This window comes from Strongylocentrotus purpuratus, unplaced genomic scaffold (assembly GCF_000002235.5).
Source record: "Strongylocentrotus purpuratus isolate Spur 01 unplaced genomic scaffold, Spur_5.0 spur5_scaffold_10, whole genome shotgun sequence".
Lineage (NCBI taxonomy): Eukaryota > Metazoa > Echinodermata > Echinoidea > Camarodonta > Strongylocentrotidae > Strongylocentrotus > Strongylocentrotus purpuratus.
Genome location: NW_022145595.1, coordinates 6919021 through 6939462, shown reverse-complemented (window position 1 = coordinate 6939462; position 20442 = coordinate 6919021). Strand labels below are relative to the sequence as shown.

General features: G+C 37.1%; 2 protein-coding genes across 2 annotated transcripts; both read right to left on the bottom strand.

Annotated features, from left to right (window-relative positions):
- Positions 1-623: 623 nt before the first annotated feature.
- LOC115921831 (E3 ubiquitin-protein ligase TRIM71-like) lies at positions 624-5543 on the bottom strand. The gene is made up of 2 exons (XM_030980070.1): positions 4908-5543; positions 624-1880 (listed from the first exon to the last, which is right to left on the bottom strand). The coding sequence occupies exons 1-2, from the start codon at positions 5541-5543 to the stop codon at positions 624-626; spliced, it is 1893 nt and encodes a 630-aa protein (XP_030835930.1).
- A 4387-nt stretch (positions 5544-9930) lies between these two features.
- Positions 9931-16115, bottom strand: LOC115921830 (tripartite motif-containing protein 45-like). The gene is made up of 4 exons (XM_030980069.1): positions 15483-16115; positions 13599-14833; positions 11099-11313; positions 9931-9971 (listed from the first exon to the last, which is right to left on the bottom strand). Exons 1-4 carry the CDS (start codon positions 16113-16115, stop codon positions 9931-9933), a joined length of 2124 nt encoding a protein of 707 aa, XP_030835929.1.
- Between the last annotated feature and the right edge of the window lie 4327 nt (positions 16116-20442).

Below are 20442 nucleotides of genomic sequence, written 5' to 3'. Positions count from 1 at the left end.
TATTTACAAAGTCAGTATCATTTATTTCTCTATTTCTTCTTCAATTAGAGATACAAAATAACCACGATAAAAATCACGTTATATAAACATAAACAAAATAAACTTTAAAATACATTAAAAATAATAATACAAGAGAAATATCACTCATAAGAAGTAAATCAATATTTGTTTTCAATTATCAAGTTATACATATATTATCATATCACTTGCATCTATTTATTGCGTTTCAAGTGGAAGGAAAATATCACAAATAATATAGCAACAAATTCTGACATACTAACATTTTTAATTTTGAACTTATTAGAGTAAATCTCAAAAATGATTGTTGTTCGATTTTGCAGTACCGATCATTTGTTACAATATCAAATAGAAAACAAGTACAGAATGAAAAAAGCATATGCATTTTTAACCTGTTTATAGCATACCAATTCGATAGAGGGAAGTTTTCATGTTATTTGATAATGACAACTGTATTCAGTCAGGCAATTAAATTCTATCGAGAGAATGAACATCTTCTCATTCGTTTTATTATCACATAATGAACATTAGAATATGAAAGATAGGCCCCTGTTATAAATCTGGTGCAGTCAGGTATACACACTACAAATAGGATGTGAGCTGGATTACAGTGATACTTTGATAAAATACAACTTATTGTAACTAGCAAACGCGAGCATGTCTGGAGAGAGAGAAACCAAGTAACACCAATCAGAAACAAGCGTCATAGTAAGTGCATTGAACTCAACTCTCTCCTTTAGGTTCAGACCATCAAGGTCATAGAGCCTGATCACCACGTTACCATTCTTACCATCAACACTGGCTACATACACCCTGTCCTGCTCATCCAGGGCAGCATAGAGACAGACATCGTTTGGAGCTTGTAGAGACTTACCAGCATTCCCATCCCTGTCATAGACCGTCACCACGCTTGGATTGGTGTTACATGAACTCGTGACGATCAAACCCGACCTGGTGGCAGATATCTGCCTCGTCTCCTTGTGTAGTGTTGGAACAGTGTGTTTGAGAGTGGATCCAGTCGGGTCATAAATATAGACTTGCTTCTCATTGGTAGCGATGAGGATTTCATCTGACGGACTTCTGTTTAGTCTGAGAAAGCCACTGCAGTTCATGTGGATGGTTGATTTCGTGGAGCCATTTGGTGAATATATGTGTGCTTGGTTGTTACCCGGCCAAATGCATAACGACCTGTCTTGTTGAAACACAAGATCAGGACACTTCATGTTACTTGATATGTTTGCATACTGGTGCCTTTTACCAGCTGAATCAATGATATCTATACCATGTGTAGCCCAATATCCGATAGCCACACTATCATCAGAGTACTGGGTCATTCCAAACATCATTCCCCGTAGGTCTACACACTGAATGACTTGCAACTTGGGATCTGATTCTGATATACTCCCGAGGTCAAGACGACTATCATCTGCAGGATTGAACCTCCTTTTCTGTGCTTTCTTCGTTATGGCTGTCGCAGAAGTGTTATCAGTAACCTCCTTCAGCATGGCATCCAGCTCTTCACAGAGCAAGGTATGAGCAGACAGACTGTCTGTCTCAAGACGACCCAGTCTGTCATTAGCTACCAGTGTTATTGAACTACAAATACTCTTGATTTTCTGTCGATCCTTGGATTTCAAGACGTTGAGGTCGTCCTCGAAACTCCGCTTTACTGCATTGATTTGCTCGACAAGATTTTGATGATTTTCTTGAAGCTCTTTAGCCTTGATGCTGTAGGCTAGACTGACATCGTCCAATAGTTTCTGCACGGCAACGCATACTTCATGGCGTTGTAATTCCACATTCTGAATGTTCTTCTCCAGTTCTGATTTCTTAGTGGCACATCGCTGGACTAGGTCGTTCACCTTAACCCTATTTAGCCCGGGGGGGGGGGCTTGAGAAGCCCCCCCCCTCGACATTTTTCGCGATAATTTTTTAACGCAAGAAAATCTTGCACTGAAATTTTGTGACTTTTTTCTTTCGAGTCTTGCGCAACTTTTGAAAGAAATTTTTCGAAAATCGGACCTACCATTACAAAGTCACGTGTCCTTTTGTCTTTGCATGTCAGCCCGAAAATCGCTCATTTTTGTGATTTGTGTACAAAACATATGGAAATCTCATTTTTCAAATAAAGAGGTAAAACATTGGTTATTTGGTCTTGTTTAGATTTTAGGTGTTTATTTTAGGGTCAAAATAGTTGAATTATAGTTGGAAATGAAATAAAACAACAAAAACAATAAAATACATAAGTTAAAAAAACAAAGAAATACATAAGAAATTATCAAAACAATAGATAACATAAGGAATAACCCTGGTTTTTCAAATTTTTGTGCTGTATTATTATTCCAAATGGTCTAACAAATATATGTAGTGAGAAAGAATGCTTAAATATGAATAATGTCTGATTTATGGGCAAAAATGTGAATTTAATGACCTTATTTGCATAAATTACCATAAATATGCAAATGAGTGAATTTTTCAAAAAAATTGAAATTACCATAGTATTCTATACACTTCACTTGACATGTATGCAAATTTTCGCGGCGATCGGGCGTTTCACGGCCGAGATCATGGGGGGGGGGCCTGAGAAGCCCCCCCCCCCGGGCTATGCAGTTTCAAAATAGCCCGGGCTAAATAGGGTTAACAGAACAAATAATAGAGCATTGAAAAGAACATTTTGCAGAATGAGTAGGCCAATTACATGGAGCTGGTATGATAATCAAACACCGGAGTTTGGGGGCGCCTGATTTTTCACAAAATGTAGAACCAAGACCCCTCCCCTCCCCCTCCCCTCCCCCTCCTCCCTCTCATCATAAATGTCATATGGGGAATGAGGAATATAATACATTGTTCTCCGGCTTCCTTAAAAGGAAATCCAACCCTTGCAAATAGTTCGTTTGTATGGAAGCAACAATATTAGATAAACAAAATGGATTTAGGCGAAAAATAGTACTATAATGACAATGATTAATAATAATTAAAAGAATGCTATTTATAATAGTAATAATGATTTAAATAAAAGTAATATGATGATGATAATTACTACATCTTTCACCATTTATAGTATTGATAATGGTGATAATGATGATGATGATGGTGAAGATTTTCATTTACATTATTACTATCATTATTATTGTTATCATCATCATGAAAATGGTATTAATACCTCTAAATAATGTTGCATTGATACTTTGATGCAAAGTGCTGGCAAAAAATATTAATCTGCTATAGGCCCTTTCTCACATATATATATATATATACAAAGTATGATTTTCCTGGATTTCGCTTCGAAAATGGCGTCAAGGTACGAAGTAAACTATCTTTTTACCTATTAAATGGTTAACTACGAACATGGGGAGAGTAACGAAGAGACAGAGAGTTGAGAGAAGCAGAAAAACAGGGAGAAAAGGAAGAAATGAAGATGATACCAGGTACCCCTTCGTACCTTCAAGGCGCGCCGGAAGAGTTTCAACTGTATGGAGGCGGGGGGGGGGGGTACCTCGTAGGGATTTTCGACAGATTTAGCTATGAAATGTAGCTACGTTTACTACCGTCATTAAACATCCCCTCCTCCGCAACAAACACCTTTTTTTATAATTACAAAGAATAATGTATAAAAGTTTCAAATACAACAAAACAGAAATACATTGTATTCCTCTTTTTTTGTAGTATTGGAATGTAGCTATCTTTAAACGTATGTTTTAATGCGTAGAGCCAGATTTAAGATATTCAAAGTTATTATTTCCATAAAACGTTAGATACCTAATATTAAAGATTTTCTATTATACTAAGGTTCATCTATAACTCGACAGAAATTGTATTATTTGGCTAGTGAGTGTGGCGACCCAGGGGGAAAATGCTTATGTGAAATTGAAAAGTGTTATCAAGTATAGTTTGAAACACATCAGTGATAAAAAAGCGAGCAAGAGAAAGAGTTTGTTTTCTGGGAGGGGTGTCAACATTGCGGTCTTACCCCCTGTACTAGAGAGAAGCTTTGAACTTCGCACCCTATCCGTTTTAAGCGCATATGAAGTAGACAGGGTACAATGATAAGAAACCTTCCGACTATTAAATCGTGACGAAGTCTAAAGACCAAAAGGAAAAAGATAGCGTTTTGGAAATTTGAAACCGTATTTCAGAGGACTTTAAAAAAAGCTTTTCTAGTCTGCTATAATATCAAATTATCATATGCCTTCTCCCCAATGTTTTTTTCCTTCTTTTGGACAGATCAGAAAGGGTACATCTATTAAAGTGCGATGGAGCGTAGCGACCAAGAGAGAATTTTGAAATATGGAATGGTTACATTTTTAGTTTAGAACCTCTATTGCTTTACAAAATTATTGATGTCAAATTTGTTTGTCTGGCATGGGAAGCAGAAATAACAAAACTCATTATTTTGTTTGTAAAGATATTTGGAAATGTGAGCGGGAGGGGGCAGAGACAATTTTACTCAACCCCCGATGGAGGTAATAATATGCCCCTAGCTTTTGCTTCCTCTTAGAGACAGGCTGTTTACAGTATACACATAGGATTGCACTTCTTTCTATAATTTGTTGAGCAGGGTAGCGACCAATAGCTGAGTAATTCAAGGTTTTGGAATGGTTTTGGAATGGACATTTTAGTGGACTAATCCGCTGATAGGGCTTTGCTGCAAAATATTTCTAGTTAAGGGGGTGTATCTGCTGCCATGCTTGCGTTGCCTATTTTGTAGAAAGGGGTTTACAATCATACTAAACATCGGGTCTAGTAATATTCGAGGAGCGTAATGACGGAGGGGGGGGGAGGACTTGTTGATTTTAGGATGCTGAAAATTTACTCGAATTATTGCATCAGCCTCTCTGCCCCCTCCCTGCTTCCGGCACCTACGGAACCTTACATGAAACCATATTTACCTTAAGCCGTAACTCCTGCTCAAAGTCAGTCTGATTCTTGATTTTGTGAAATTGATGACCGACGATCACGCACTTAAAACAGACGTGGACCTTACAATCCTCACAAAACATATCTTTGTTCTCTTGTTTGTGGATGCAGCACTTCTCGGATAGATGACCAATGCTGACCTTCCCGTTGATGATATCTTTTATGGATACAATCTCGTGAGCCTCAAACGTTAAAGACATATTCTGATGACCCGTCAGACACTGCTCACACAGGTAACCGTTGCAGGTTTTGCAGAATGACACAGCCTCTTCTTGACGTTTGCAAGCAGTGCATTTTGGACGCATCTCAAGGACAGCATTCATCCCTCCACATTTCGCGTGGTAATCGTCTACGAGTCCGTTGACAGTCACATTGGGGAGGAAATCACCGACACGGTTCGCAGATAACTTGGTGACCTCTCTGCAGAGAGGACAGATCATGTGATCGAGATCCTGATGGGATAGGTCATAGTTCTTGAGACATTTCCGACAGAAAGTGTGTCCACATGAAGTCAGGATGGTTGCCTCGTCGAAGATATCAAGACATAGCGGACACGTCAGGTTGTGTGAAGAGCTTGGAGCTTTATCTTCTCTAGTCTTCTCAGCCATTGGTACAATTTTCAGCTCGTTCTACGCATACAGCCAATGTTCAATAAAACTAAGTGTAATCAGCTAATGTACTAGAGGTCGACAGTCAGTTTATGCAAGCAAAAACGATATGCAATGAAGTACAGTAAAGTTGTACACCGTTTGTACTAATATCCCAAGTTCAAGTTCTCAAGTTGATTGATAATACGCGTCGAAAGAGGTTCGCCTATCTTGATCTTTGATTACTTAAACTCAAAGTCCAGTCACACAGTCGTAGCGTGCGCAGTTCCAGAGATAAATTATTGTTCCAGATTCGTCATGGTAAAACTAAAGTTACTCTCGAGGAGCATGCCTTTGCCATTGCTGCCCCCAAACTATGGAATAGCTTTCCAATAGAAATACGAAGCTCTCCATCTCTCAATGTATTCAAATCCAAATTAAATTATTTGTTCAATTGAGAGATTCTAGTTTGTAGAATTTAGTTTTTAAAAAGGAGATCTGAACCAGCGGCGCGGCTGAATATATTTTGTATAAAAGCTGTGCTATATAAATTTATTATTAGTATTATTATCAAAAGTAATAATTCTCTATTGTGTGTATAAATAAAGTTACAGTGGTAATATCACACTTGAGTAGATCGTGTGTTCATATATAATGCAGTTTGAGCATCCTATAAATGGAAATGGGTTTTTCCCACAGAGAGCGCGCGCAGCATTTGAGCATCTTTGAACTGGCAGTTTATACGTATTCATCATTTTGTCTACATAAGGCGACTTAAGGCTTTCAGTGGTGGATATATTATGTTGTAGATCCACTTTAGTAGAATCCTGATAATAAAGATAGACGTTTTATTTGCTTTTATTACTATCATTTGAATGGTAAAGGACGGTAACCACACTTGCTTTCCACATCTTCTTTCTTTACTATGCTTCCTTTATCTCCTTCCATGTCCCTCTTTCTCTTTCTCTTTCTCTGTCAGCAATTTATATTCTTGTGATTAGATTGCTTCGAGGCTATGACATTCCTTTCAATGTACAATTTGCCAGAAAACAAATTTCACCGTTTCCCCTCTCTTATAAAATCTCATGATTTTGACTTACAACCATTATAATGTGAATCATTTCTGTCTCAAGAGCTGATAACATGATGAATCATATCGAATTGAACATGTCGGTATTATAGCTCATATTGCACAGAAATATGGTTTATTTATAATAAACATGCTTGGACCCTTCAACAATGGGTCGGTGAAATAATGAAATGATTTTCTCTCATCACAATTCTGTCTGATATAAGCATCTTTTTCTATTTCTGCCTCTCTATCTCTCTCTCTCTCTCGCTCTTTGTTTTTTCTTGTCTCACACACACACACACACACGCACATTCTGGATCCTCGCGATCACACTAACTTTGTCTCACTCTCTCTATCTCTTTCTCTCTCTCTCCTTTTTCTCTCTCTCTTTCTTTCTCTGTGTCTCCTCCTCTCTATCTTTGTCTCTCGTTCACTCTCCTATAAACCCCTGAATATTACGAAAGTCTATGATATGTGCAATTATCAACTCAGTAACAATGAACAACTCAGGCAGTCGATCATTTCATAATCTGAAAATATGCTGCTCTTGTTATTTTAATATGCTTATGCTTGTATCAATAACGAAGGAATATATTACAGATGGCGATATCAGCGAGTACAGTAATCTTACAGCAATATCCTGTGTCCATCAACAATTCCTTGTACTTACTAACAACAAAAAACATGTAATAAGCTCCCTCTACAGCGTATACAAACTATCTTTTTCTAAATAAAAAGAGACAACAATTCATTTAGAAAATACAAATACAAAATGTGAACTTTTAGACTTGGTTAATCATATATTTACAAAACTTTGAACAAAACAGTGCAGAGACCAGAAGTCTTACCAAAAAAAGTCATAAGAATTGACCAAACAAAGGACTACTTAGACCATCCATGCTTTTCACGAAAAAATGTCAGTGTCGAGAATGCCCTTTGAGTTTGTTCCCGAGAACCCTCGAGAAGGGCAACCAAGTCGATCACATTGGGGCACCGCATTGAAAACCCATGCACCAAACTTTGTCAGGAGGCAGTTGAAGGTACATTACCATGACACAAAAACTGAAAAAAAATGACCGGGTAATAGTATATTATTATTATTTTTATTATTATTTTATTTGGCAAATCAAGTCACATAATACAACAATATAACAAACATGAATTGAGATTAAAAAATCAATAGAAAGCATATATAAATATTGCAATAGCAGGTGCATCCGGTCGAGCTGCCCGGGTATGGAAAAAGTTAACCAAATAACTGTGATCCGCAGACCTTCCTCCCCACACCCGACTAGATGCACCTGATATTGGTTAAAATAAAGCTTTAAAAAGAAAAGATAGATGAGAAGAAAAATGGAGGAAAAAGGGAGAAAAACGAAGGAAAAAGAAAAAGAAAAAAAGAAAAGAAAGAGAAAAAAAAAGAAAAAAAAAGAAAGAAGAAGAAGAAGAAAAAAAAAAAAAAAAAAAAAAAAAAAAAAAACATTGCATAACAATTTTTTTTTAAATTGTGAATTCATGACAGGTATAGTAACATATTGTAACTGTTAATCATTAACACCATCATCACGTTGTAAAAAAAAAAATATAATATCATTATCATTATCGTTATTAACATTATTACTACTACCGTTACTATCATTATTATTATGATTATTATAATTTATATCATTGACATCAATATTTATATTAAAACATCAACAAAAAATTAATTTTCATTGAGAATACAATTTCAACAACAACCAGTCTCGAAGCTATTGCACGATCATAATATGTACAGATGAAGGTAAGCCCTATATCATGTTTATGAAAATATTAAAATTCAGTAATACAATTTTGGAATGGTTTGGAATGGTTAAAATGGACTGTGTATTATTTCAAGTACATATCATTATTGTTTCATATTATATAATGAGAAATGGAACAAAAATTATACGGTATACATCTCAGGTGGTTATTATGTGAAGTCTTATTTATAGAATTGAAGAATTATTTATATTCTATAAATGACTATAAACAGCAGCAATTAAACAACTAGCAATAAGAAAGCATAAACAGCATTAAAAGATCACACTGTTACAAATATGTATAAGCATATTCGTCATTATTATCAACATCATTTATATTATTGTTATTGCAATCATTATTATTGCTACGATTATAACATAATAGTTACAATCATTATTAATATTATTAAGAAATATAATGTATAATACAACATGAATAAATACGGTATCATATATACAGATTTACAAGCCAGAGTTCAACACCTTCAAGTGGGAGCACCAAGTGCCAATTTGAGTCAATAGTACATCGTTACGAATATGTTGAGGAAGTGTGTCCCACAATCTGGGAAATGAGTTAATGGCTGACGAACGCAGTCTTTCAGTTCGAGCGAACAAATGTTTGAACTTCAGGTCGGTACTATACCTTGGGTTTACATTTATGGCGCTGTTTACACTATCGCAGGATACATACATAAACAAACATTTGATAATGAATGTGATCAAAGTATACTTCCGACGAGACTCAAGAGATGACCAGCGGAGGCGTCGCAACCTTTCCTCGTATGACATTTCCATTCTTCTTTGTTTAAGGATAATTCGGGTTGCTCTACGTTGAATACCTTCAATCTTACCGATTAAATTTTTCGTATACGGGGTCCAAACCGGTAGACCATACTCGAGTATGGGTAGAATAAGAGCTTTGTACAGACAAAGTGTAGCGTGGGAAGAGAGACCAGATGAAACACTAGAAAGCAGCCCAAGGAGCCGGTTGGCTCGTGAGACAATGTAGTTGACGTGACTATCCCAAGATAAGCGGTTATTTATCATGACACCTAAATATTTGGTCTCAGTTACTACATCAAGAAGAACGCTATTGATGCTGTACTCGGGAATACCTGGATTCTTAGCGCATGATATCCTCATGACTTTAGATTTTGAAGCGTTGAGACACATCTTGTTGTCTTGGCACCACTGATGAATGCTATCGATGTCATTTTGGAGGTATTGGTGATCGACGGGAGCATACATGGGGCGAGAGATGACAGTGTCATCCGCGAATAATGCACATGAGGAGTCAATGTAGCGGGGCAGGTCATTGATGAACAAGTTAAATAGACAAGGACCTAATACGCTGCCCTGTGGGATACCGGATGTTGGTGAACTCCGTGAAGAGAAATATCCTTTATACTGAACACGCTGTTGACGTCCAGACAGGAAAGACCGAATCCAGTACCATACGTCACCAGTAACATTATATAATGAAGACAATTTGTGCAATAGAACATCGTGAGGCATGCGGTCGAAGGCTTTTGAAAAGTCGAAAAAGACTGCGTCAATACGGGGCGGGCGACGTTGATCTAAGATAGACATCCACTGGTGAGTAATGGTCAGAAGTTGGGTCACACATGATTTTTTAGATACAAAACCATGCTGGACTTGTGATGAAAGGCAATTCGATTCCATGTGATTGCAGATTGCCCTAGAAATGAACGATTCCATCAATTTACTAACAATGGACGTTAGTGCTACTGGACGATAATTTGTTACAAGCGACCGATCACCAGCTTTGAAAACAGGTGAGATATTAGCCTGTTTCCACGAAGATGGTAGAGATTGATGTCGAAGAAACAAGGCGAATAGGCGCTGAAGAATTGGTGAGATAACTTTTACAGATTTCTTAAGCATCGTTGGCGTGATAGAATCAGGTCCTGGACTTTTCTTATCTTGTAGAAGCATTATAGCCTTTGCTATATCACTAGTAGATATCTCGACGGAACAAAGTGGAGGAATCGGATGAACACACGCGTCAGGAACATTTGGTAAGTTACTAGGAGGAGGGTAAATAGACTGGAAGTAAGTTGCAAACCTTTCTGCAATGTCGTTTGGTTTATTGATGACGTTGTTGTTATCAACGAGGACCGGAGGGGCCAAGCTAGTCTTTCTTGACCTAACATAGGCAAAGAAACGTTTTCGGTTATCATTCAATGTAAACAGGTGGTTGACATACAACCAGTATGAACTGTTAATCATGCTCTTCGTTTTATTCCGGACTTCTTTGAACTTCATCCAGTCACCTGAACTATTAGAGCATTTAGCAATTGTGAAGAGCCTATGTTTCTTCCTAATGAGGCCCTTGATTTCTCGAGTGATCCACGCTTTTGTCTTCTTGGATCCGGATAACTTATGTGGTATGGCATCACGGGAAGCTGCCAACAACAAATCAAGGAATCCTTCCCAAGTGGCATCAACATCATTAGGGTCAAAATACAGGTCCCAGGGAGCTAACTCCAACAATTGATTGAAATGGTCAAAGTCGGCTTTTTTGTAGAGGAGAAATTCGCGTAATGTACCCTTTCCAACGAATGGCTTGAGCAGTCTGAATCTAAAATAGATGGCGAGATGATCACTCGAAACCGGGTTAGGCTGAACATTAATAGAATCAAATAGATCTGGACGGTTAGTGTAGAAGTGGTCAATCGTCGAACCAATTGTGGGGTTACGTGTTGACTGGCGTGTGACAGACTTCACTTCCTGAGACAGATCAGCTGCTTCCAACATTGACAACAGCCTAACAGCATCAGGTGCATCAGGATCCGTCACATCGATGTTAAAATCACCAGTCAGTATGATACCTCTGTGATTCAATGAGGACACCTGGATCTGGTCGATGTGGTCTTGAAGTCGATCCCAGAAGTCCGATAGGTTGCTTGGAGGTCTGTATAGTGCAGATACAATCCATTTTGAACCGTTTATGGATATCTCCGCTGATATATTTTCTAACTGTTGGTGGTCGAGATTTTCCAACCGTCTAGGGTTTAGACATGCTTTCAAGCACAAAAGAACACCACCACCGTGACGTACATCATTAACAGTTTCACGATCTCGTCGAAATATGACATACTCATCAGGGATCGAAAGTTCACTATCAGTACATGATGAATCCAGCCAGGTTTCCGTAATACAGATAATGTCAGGTCGAGTGCATTCTATGAAAGTTAACAAATCTATGCACTTGTGCCGTATACTTCGGGCATTGAATGATATTCCAGACAAGCAACGGTGCGTTGACAATCTGGTTTCCGTGGTAGAGGGTCCTGGATTGACTTCTATATCTCCACTACATATTATCGAGAGTTGAAATGTGATATATGAATTAGCGTAGTAGGGAATACGGGCTCCGTGGTACCCTCTGTGTAGACTACTTTGACACCTTACAGGTTCAAAGCGATGAGCATATTCAGTTACAGGCGCTTGCCTGGGGCAAGTACTTAAGAGAAGGATTAGTAGTACGCTTAACTTGTGTATCTCCATCGGAGCGTATTGGCCAGTACCCCTTGCTTTTGAATGATGTTACCCTTCTATTGTCTGAGGGGGACACTTCTATTGTTCTCTTGTCCCCTTCTCAACATACACAGCAAAGAGAATACACGAACATGGCTTCAGTACATACCCAGTACAGCATAAATCAAGAAGTGTTTTCCAGGAAATATCACAACTGGAAGCGTAAAATTCAATTCCAAACTTGTCCTGGTGCTTCCCAGATATACACTTTCTCTAGTAGTTAACAGTAAAAACACGACGTTTGACAAAACAACGATCACAAAGTTAAAAATCCGGGAGCTAAAACTAGAGCTGACTGCCTGTTAAGCTGTACTCTTACATTATTATTTTGTAAAGCGCTTAGAGACATTTGTAATAAGCGCTATATAAAAATTAAATATTATTATTATTATTATGGAAGAGGATGGGTTTTTTTTCCAACTCAGCATATGATAAACATAATCCTATCTTACCCCATTCTCTTTCTACCGTTATTAAATTTAGATTAAGATATTTCAAATTACATGTCACAAATCGATAGTCTGTATAGATTTAATTGAATTAAATCGAATTTAGTTAAACTGAATCCAAAGCAATTGAAGCGGTAATTAAAATGGAAAATACAACTACCAAATACAGATAAAATATGCAAAGTAAAATTACCAAATAACTTTCACAATGATATCATAATATTCTTCATTTACTTAAAATGCTTAATCAAGCAACACAACTTCCGACTGATAAGCGAAGCCTAATATTTGTTAAAAAACATTGTTCTTCTCAACAATATAGTTAACTAATTTGTCAAATCATCAGTTCCTAGAGCATTCTATTTACTGAATTTTAAGACAGGGTGCAAAGTGACTACAAGGAATTTGTAATGGAATGTAGCAATATTTTCACCATGATCCTGCATGTAAGGCTTCTTATTTGAATTTGATATGATGTATTAGTCAAGTTCAATGTAACATACATACGTAGAGTAAAATTATATCACAAAATAAAAACAAAATGATAATAATAACTTGACAGGATGACCATGAGAACTGAAAAGCTTTTTTTTACAATGGGTCCTATTTACAAAATCAGTATTAATTATTTCTTCTTATCTTCTTCTGTCAAAGATACACGAAAATCACAGTAAAAATCACAAAATATAAGTATAAACGTTAACATACATTGAGAATAATGACATAAGAGAAATAACACTTATAAGAAGTTAATCAACATTTTATCCATTTTTAAGTTATGCACACAGTACTTGCATCTATTTAAAGCCTCTCAAGTGGTAGGTACCTCTTAAATTCAAATTAATGGTATGTCTGTATTTGTTGTTATTCTTTAATTTTGGAGTTCCGATCATTTGTTTAAATATTGAAGAGAAAACAAGTACACAACGCAAAAAGCATATGCATATTTCACTTATTTATTACATACTATTTTGATAGAGGGAAGTTTTCATGTTATTGGAGAATGGATAATGACAACTTACTGTATACAGGTAATTAAAATCTATTGAGAGAATGAACATCTTCTCATTCGGTTATACTTATTACATAATACAAATTAGAATATAAAACATTGGCCCCTTTTATAGATCTGGAGCAGAGAGGTATACACACTACAAATAATGGTAATATAGGGTGTGAGATGGATTACAGTGATACTTTGATAAAATACAACTTGAACTTACAAGCAAACGCGAGCATGTCTGGTGAGAGGGAAACCAAGTAACACCAGCCCCAACCAAGCGTCAGATTAAGTGCATTGAACTCAACTCTCTCCTTCAGGTTTAGATCATCAAGGTCATAGAGCCTGATCACCACGTTACCATTCTTACGATCAACACTCGCTACATACACCCTGTCCTGCTCATCCACGGCAGCATACAGGGGGAGACCGTCTTGAGCTTGTAGAGACTTACCAGCATTCCCATCCCTGTCATAGACCGTCACCACGCTTTGATTGGTATGATTACATGAACTCGTGACGATCAAACCCGACCTGGTACCAGATACCTGGCTCGTCACGTTGTGTCTTGTTGGAACAGTGTGTTTGAGGGTGGATCCAGTCGGGTCATAGATATATACTTTCTTCTCATAGCTAACGATGAGGATTTCATCTGATGGACTTCTGTTTAGTTTGAGAACATAGCCATTGTTTTTCATGTGGACGGTTGATTTCCTGGAGCCATTGGGAGAATATATTTCTGCTTTGCTACCCGTCGATATGCATAACGACCTGTCTTGTTGAAACACAAGATCATAACATTGCATGTTACTTGGTATGTTTGCATACTGCTCCTTTTTGCCAGCTGAATCAATGATATCTATACCATGTGTACCACCATATCCGATAGCCACACTGTCATCGGAGTACTGGGTCATTCCATACATCCATCCCCGTAGGTCTACACACTGAATGACTTGCAACTTGGGATCTGATCCTGCGATGCTCCCGAGGTCAAGACGAGTGTCATCTGCAAGCTTGAACTTCTTCTCCTGTGCTTTCTTCGTAATCGCTGCCGCAGAAGTGTGATCAGTTGCCTCCTTCAGCATGGCATCCAGCTCCTCACAGAGAAAGGTATGAGCAGACAAACTGTCTGTCTCAAGACGACCCAGTCTGTCATTAGCTACCAGTGTTATTGAACTACAAATACTCTTGATTTTCTGTCGATCCTTAGATTTCAAGACGTTGAGGTCGTCCTCGAAACTCCGCTTTACTGCATTGATTTGCTCGATTAGACTTTGCTGATTTTCTTCAAGCTCTTTGGCCTTGATGCTGTAGGCTTGACTGACATCGTCCAGTAGTTTCTGCACGGCAGTGTATACTTCATGGCGTTGTACTTCGACATTCTGAATGTTTTTCTCCAGTTCTGTCTTCTTAGCGGCACATCGCTGGACAAGGTCATTCACCTAAACATAACAGATAATAGGAAGTGAAAAGAACATTTTCTAGCGTGAGATGTATGATAATAATTACATGGAGCTGATTTTAAAATTAAACACGAAAACATGATAGTAAGAACCACCCCCTACCTACTCGAAGTCAGCCTAGGCCTGGTTCTTGATTTTGATGACCAACTGAGACATACGTGGACTTTACAATCCTTGATTCCTTGTCGGGGGAAATTTATTTTAAGCACACCCGTTGATAGATGGGAAAATGTGTTCCCTGGGTTGCAGTGCCTATAATATTGTAGACAGGGTTTACAAATACAGTAAACACCGGGTCTCTTATTATTGGAGGGAGTTTATGTAGCGTCCGCCTTGAGAAAGTGTTCGTTTTAGGCTCCTGAAAATTACTTTTCGGTGCGCTTGATAGCTCATTTTGCAAAGGAATTTAATGTTATTTTTATTTTTTATTTTTCCTTGCGAGTGGAAGGGGGGGCAGAGGACTAGCTGAAATCAATTGTGTCCCTGACAAGAATAATGCGGGGACATCAACCCCCCTCCCCCTCCTTTCCGGCGCCTATATGGTACCTTCCCCTATCAGAATTATATAAGTCTATAAACTTGACAGGCCTTAGCCAAACGCAATTATATTTTAAATGACCCCACTTACTTTAAGACGTAACTTCTGCTCGAAGTCAGCCTGATTCTCGATGTGGTGATTTTGATGACCGACGATCACGCACTTGAAACAGGCATGGACCTTACAATCCTTACAAAACATCTCTTTGTTCTCTTGTTTGTGGATGCAGCACTTTTCCGATAGATGGCCAATGCTGACCTTCCCGTTGATGATGTCCTCTATGGGTAAAATCTCGTGACCTTCAAAGACTTTAAGATTTTGATGACACTCTAGACACTTATCACAAATGTAGTTATTACATGTACAGCAGAATGAGACGGCATCTTTCTGAAGCTTGCAAGCAGTGCATTTTGAACGCATCTCAAGGACAGCGTTCACCCCTCCACACATGACGTTGTAATTGTCTGCAAGTCCGTTGACCGTCACATTGGTGAGGAAATCATCAACACGGTTCGCAGACAACTTGGTGATTTCCCTGCAGAGAGGACAGATCATGTGATCAAGATCCTGATGGGACAGATCATAGTTCTTGAGACACTTCCGACAGAAGGTGTGTCCACATGAAGTCAGGATGGTTGCCTCGTCGAAAATTTCAAGACATAGTGGACACGTCAGGTTCTCTGAAGAGCTTGTAGGTTTCTCTTTCTCAGTCTTCTCAGCCATTGGAACAAATATCGGATTTCCGGCTTATTCTATGGATATATTCAGGGTCCAATGAAGCAGTTATGTGTGATCAGCTAATGTGTATTTAAAGTCAACAGTCGTTCATGCAAGCACAAACTATATGCAGTGATATAGTAGATTGTACCAATATCCTGAGTCAACGTAACAAGCTAGTGCGTCCTAACTGCATATTAGTTCTATACCAATTTCTCACGTTGATTACAAATATGTGTCGAAAGAGGTGCGAATAACTTTGATCAAAAGTACTGAGTCTCTATCCAAGTGTATACATCAATACAAATGTGATTGCAATGATGTACGCTCACACTTATTATGAAGTAGATCGTCTGTGAAACTAATGCAGCTTGTGCATCCTATGAAGAGAAGTGGGTATTCCCACAGAGAGCGCGCCCAGCGTATGCACCTTTGAACTTAATTGGCGGTATTTTAGTAGTGGATACATTGTGTTGGAGATCCACTTTATTAGAATCCTAGGTTTTATTTGCTGTTATCATTTTGTTTGGAAGGTTAAGGGACGGTAACCACACTTACATTGCACCCCTTCTTTATCCACCATTCTTCCTTTATCTTCTTCCGTCAGTCTCTCATTCTCTTCTCTTTCACTGTCAAAATTTCTCTTAACGTATAGAAACCTACTTGGCGACACTTATTACAATGCAAAATTCGCCTGAAAAAAATATTTCTCCACTTCCTCTCGTAAACAATATATACAAAATCTTATAGATTATGCTTCTAACAATGATAATCATGTCTGTCTCAAAGAGCTGACATTAAGAAAAGTGATATCAAATAGAATATGCAGGCCATACTGCACGGAAATATGATTCATTTAAAATTATAATATATTAAGTAAATCACAATAGTTTTGTTTGTGATACTGCATTTCGGGAAAAACTGTTGGAAAATATTTATTTTCATTGTAAAGTGAATGAGTTGTTTTGGACCAGCAAAGTAGCCAAAGTAAGTCTGAAACATTGATGGAATCGATATCTGTGTGCAGTGGTTTTCACCGTTTGTGATTTACATCACGATTGATATCAATGTGTTATCACTTAAATGATTCCGAAATCTCACAGTAACCCTATACACAATTTAGTTTCAACAATTACTCCTATAAACTGCACAAATAGTATTTCCCAATAACTATATATTCAGTTTTCAATCGTTTCTGGACAATGACCATGCAGCACTCATCTTTATATGTAGTAATATCAAACGTTTAATCGCTCTGCTTAGATTATCTCAGGTATACAACAAGATTAATATAATCTTCTGTAATTTCTGTAGACTAGTGACAATCAGTAGAGCAGTATGTCTCATGAATTTGTGTGACACATGGGGTGTGCACGTACATGCCCTCTAATCGGATGGCATGAAAAAAGGTAAGAGCGAGGGGAAAGATGCAGGAAAATATTTTTAAAATACCATGAGATAATAAATATTAGGAGTTACCCTTAGCTCGAAAATGTTCTACGAATATTATACTATTATTTTAACGGAACTCTTACAACAGATTATTATTCAGAGAAAAATATATATTTAGTGTTAGTGACGTAAGCAGCGAACGTTTCTACAATCTGATATCTTTTAAACAGACTCTCATGCACCAACAAGTGCTGTCTGGGAGTGGGTATATTGAAAAAAACATTGATAAGTCTTCCGTGTTCAAAAAGCATTTGATTTATCCAAGGAAACATCGTTTAAGAGAGTTCAATTATAAATTGCTGTACTATATACTACCTGTTTGAAACAATATTTAAAAATAGGGAATAGCAGAAGACAGATACTGCCCCTAAGCACCACGTTATAGAGGACATTGTCCATGTGTTTATTGAATGTGAACTAATCAAAATGTCCTTGATTATGTCAAACAGGTTGTGATGTTTGTTTTTAATATTGATATTTTCATGGATATCTTTTGTTTGCCTATGATTACCAATGACAGAGAGGTAGACGTTGTAATAACTATCGCATTCCGGTGTATGTACAAAATATTAGTCTTCTGGAATAAGTACATGTATTATTTTAATGATAAGCGTTTCAAAGTAAGGTACGTATTTGAAAGAGAAAAAAATACACAGACTACTCGCAAATCAGGAGCTAAAAATCCTGACAAGAGGTTCCCATAGATATGGTTAAAAACACCTTAAATGGTAAGTAGTGAAATATTGTACAGGCGAGAAAAGATGTGTCTTGTATTGATAACATATGGTACTTCAGTTATATTTGTTCTCATAACTTCATTTTGATACCTGAATTGAAATAAGACATCTCAACTGAGGCACACACACTAGCATTCTCTTCCCAAGTGTGTACTTGAATATCAATGTGGTTACAATGGTAAAATCACATTTGAGTAGATTATGCACGACTAGAACGCGGACTGCCCTTTTAAGGCAATGTGACGTCACTGCCAGTGCCTTAAAAGGACGTCACATTGCCTTAAAAGGGCAGTCCACGTTCTCGTCGTACAGAATCTAAAAGTCCCTATTATCATGCAGTTTGTGCATCCTAAGAATAGAAGTGGGTTTTCCCTCAGAGCGTATTTATAAGCATGCACCTTTGAACTTATTGGTGGTATTCATTTCTTTTTTAATATATAGAGGGCGACTTATTTAGGCCTTAAGTGATGGATACATTCTGTTGGAGATCCACTTTAGTAGAATCCTGAAAAATAGAGCAAGACGTTTCATGTGCTTTCATTACTATGATTGGAAGAGTAAAGGACGGTCGCTACATTTGTTCTCCAGGCCATCTTTTTCCGCAAAGCTTCCGTTATTTACTTATACTAGTATTTCTCTCTTTCTCTTCCTCTTTCTCTTTCAACAATTAAATGACTCTTCCAGTGTCAATCAACAATACCGTGTACATACAACACAAATAATGTATATGTAAATATAGGCTAGTATAACAGCATATATATATACTTTTTATAGCTATTTTTTAATAAAAAGAAAAGAAACAAAAGAGGAAAATACAAGATACGAACTTTGAGACATGTGTTTTTAAAGGTACTTAACAAAACTGTGTACAAAAACAGTAGAAAGACGATGTATGTATCAAAACAGTCGCGCCATGTTACCCATAAGAATTGACTTTCGTTCTGTGATCGAAAACATAAAGTAAGTGCAGTTTCCGTCGAGATGCGGTCATCAAACCCCCCCCCCCCCAAAAAAAAAAAAAAAAAAAAAACAACAACAACAACAACAACAACAACAACAAACAAACAAAACACGCTAAAAACAAAAACAAAACCGAATAATTTTTTTAAAAAGAAAGATATGAAGAAAATTGTCCCCAAGCTAGGTCGCCTATGCACACAAGGAATGTCTACGATGTTATATTCTTGCAAACATATCAACTGGTATGTCGTTTTATTAACAATGGGGAAACATTGAATTGATGTTTGCTCAGGTTTCATCCCTTGGTTTGCCATGAATGTCTACTAGCGTGAACAAAGAAAGATTTAAAACCCTCATCATTTCTACAACTCATCATATACTGTATATGATAAACATAATCCTATCTTACCCCATTTACTTACGACCGTTTTAAAATGCAGATTAAGATATTTCAAATTCCGTGTCACAAATCGATAGTCTGTATATAGATTTGATTGAAATGAATCTCTCTTGTATCCTTTTCTCCGCTCAGGTCGGATTTAATTGGAGCGGTAATTAAAACGGAAAATACAAGTACCAAATACAGATAAAATATGCAAAGTAAAATTACCAACTAACTTTCACCAACATATCATGATATTCTTCATGTACTTAAAATGCTTAATCAAGCAACTCAACTTCCGACTGTTAAGTGAAGCCTAATTTTTGTTAAAACATTGTTCTTCTCAGCAATATAGTAAACTAATTTTTCATAATTTCAGTTCCCAGAGCAGAGTGCAAAGTGAATACGAAGGAATTCGTAATGGAATGTAGCAATATTTTCACCATGGTCCTATGAAGCTTCTTATTAGAATTTGATATGATGTGTTAGACAAGTTCAATGTAACATACATACGCAGAGTAAAATGATATCACAAAATAAAAACAAAATGATAATAATAACTTGAAAAGATGACCATGAAAACTTAAAAGCTTATTTACAATGGGTCATATTTACAAAGTCAGTATTAATTATTTCTTCATATTTTCTTCTTTCAAAGATACAAAATAATCACAGTAACAATCACAAAATATCAGTGCAAACAAAATAAACGTTAAAATACATGAGAATAACGACATAAGAAAAATACTACTCAAAAGAAGTTATCAATATTTTTTATCAATTTTCAAGTTATACATACACA